Source organism: Pteropus vampyrus, unplaced genomic scaffold, assembly GCF_000151845.1.
Source record: "Pteropus vampyrus isolate Shadow unplaced genomic scaffold, Pvam_2.0 Scaffold71, whole genome shotgun sequence".
Lineage (NCBI taxonomy): Eukaryota > Metazoa > Chordata > Mammalia > Chiroptera > Pteropodidae > Pteropus > Pteropus vampyrus.
The window spans coordinates 792544-793878 of record NW_011888852.1 but is presented as its reverse complement, the minus strand read 5'-3'; the positions used below and the strand labels follow the sequence as shown (position 1 = coordinate 793878).

Sequence of the window (1335 nt, the reverse complement as noted above, 5' to 3'; positions counted from 1 at the left end):
ACTTACACTCTTGAAAACTAAGACCCGGAAAATCTGAACTGATGCTCCTTTTCCTCGATAACTTTCTGTCGCAGACAGTCATTTGCAATCATCCTGCTGACTCTGAAGCTGCAGCAAAAGTTACGCATGTTCTTTTTAACACAACCCTTCAGAGACTAGGACTGAGACATCGGGAGTCTGTTATAGGTCACGGCGCTTTTCACTGTCTTCATCTCTCTTATTCCTCTCTCCCCTTCAAAATTTCTCACCCCACCCAAAATTTCTCCAAAATACATCAAGGGTACTCTAAAAGCAGAAAATAGTACACAAAAGCATAGCCTCTTACGTCTTTCCAAATGCAGAGAAGTGTTATATATATGAAAAGGGTGTCCCTTTGTCTTGCCAACGATACAAAACACTCACAAGCTGGCTAAAAAGGACCAGAGGCTGAGGTACAGCTGGCCCCTGGGCGATGTGGGGGTTAGGGGTACCAACCCCCAAGGTCGAAAATCCATGTACTACTTTTGACTCCCCAAAAAACTTCAGTCATCCCTCACTATACGCAGGGGATTGGTCAATACACACACACACACACCACACACACACACACACACACACCAAAATCCAAAGAGGCTCGATCAAGTCCCTCATATAAGATGGCGTAGAACAATGCGCAGTTGGCCCTCTGCATTCACAGATTCTCAACTGGATCGAAAATGCTGTTTTTTGATCCTCAGTTGCTTGAATTTGAGGATGCGAAACCCGAGGATACAGGGGACCAACTGTTTGATTTCTGGAAAGAATCTGCATATAAGTGGACCCGCACGGTTCAAATCTCTACTGTCAGTTGCATTGACACTGCTCGTTTCTTTGAGCTTCCAGACTTTTTCTTTGTTCCCTAAAAATACCGACTAGTAGACAGCCGCCAACCGAAGGCAGAGAAAAACATCTGAAGAAGCAGAATGGAATACACCGAGAAGTGTAGACTAGTCATTAAACAGAGTATTGTAGATCACTAAAAATCACCCGTTAGGACATAAAACTTGTTCCTAAACATTGATTCTTACCCTGATATTGCGCCATATCTTTGGACCAAAGAGTCTCCGTCCCGTATTGAGTCTCATCATATAAAAATTTAACTTCTGTGGCTCCAGCATCCTCCGCATTCTGAATTAATTCCTAAGCAAGAAATATACCAAAAATGATGATATTTAGTAATGCAGTGATCTACTGCCCATCTTTGTATTTACCTATATAATATTTAAAAGTAATCACATTTAAATAAAGGAAACCTACTACTTGCATCGTTATCTTTTCAGATCTGGTGAGGACACTGCTGAAAGTGACTGTCACAAA

The 1335-nt window shown here is 41.9% G+C and overlaps 1 protein-coding gene across 1 annotated transcript in view; it reads right to left on the bottom strand.

Moving 5' to 3' along the window:
- Positions 1-1335, bottom strand: part of SACS (sacsin molecular chaperone) — a 46187-nt gene that overhangs the window by 34607 nt on the left and 10245 nt on the right. The window contains exon 4 of the mRNA XM_011361859.2: positions 1047-1158. Coding sequence (XP_011360161.2) covers positions 1047-1158 — 112 coding nt within the window. The remainder of the gene's footprint in view (positions 1-1046; positions 1159-1335) is intronic.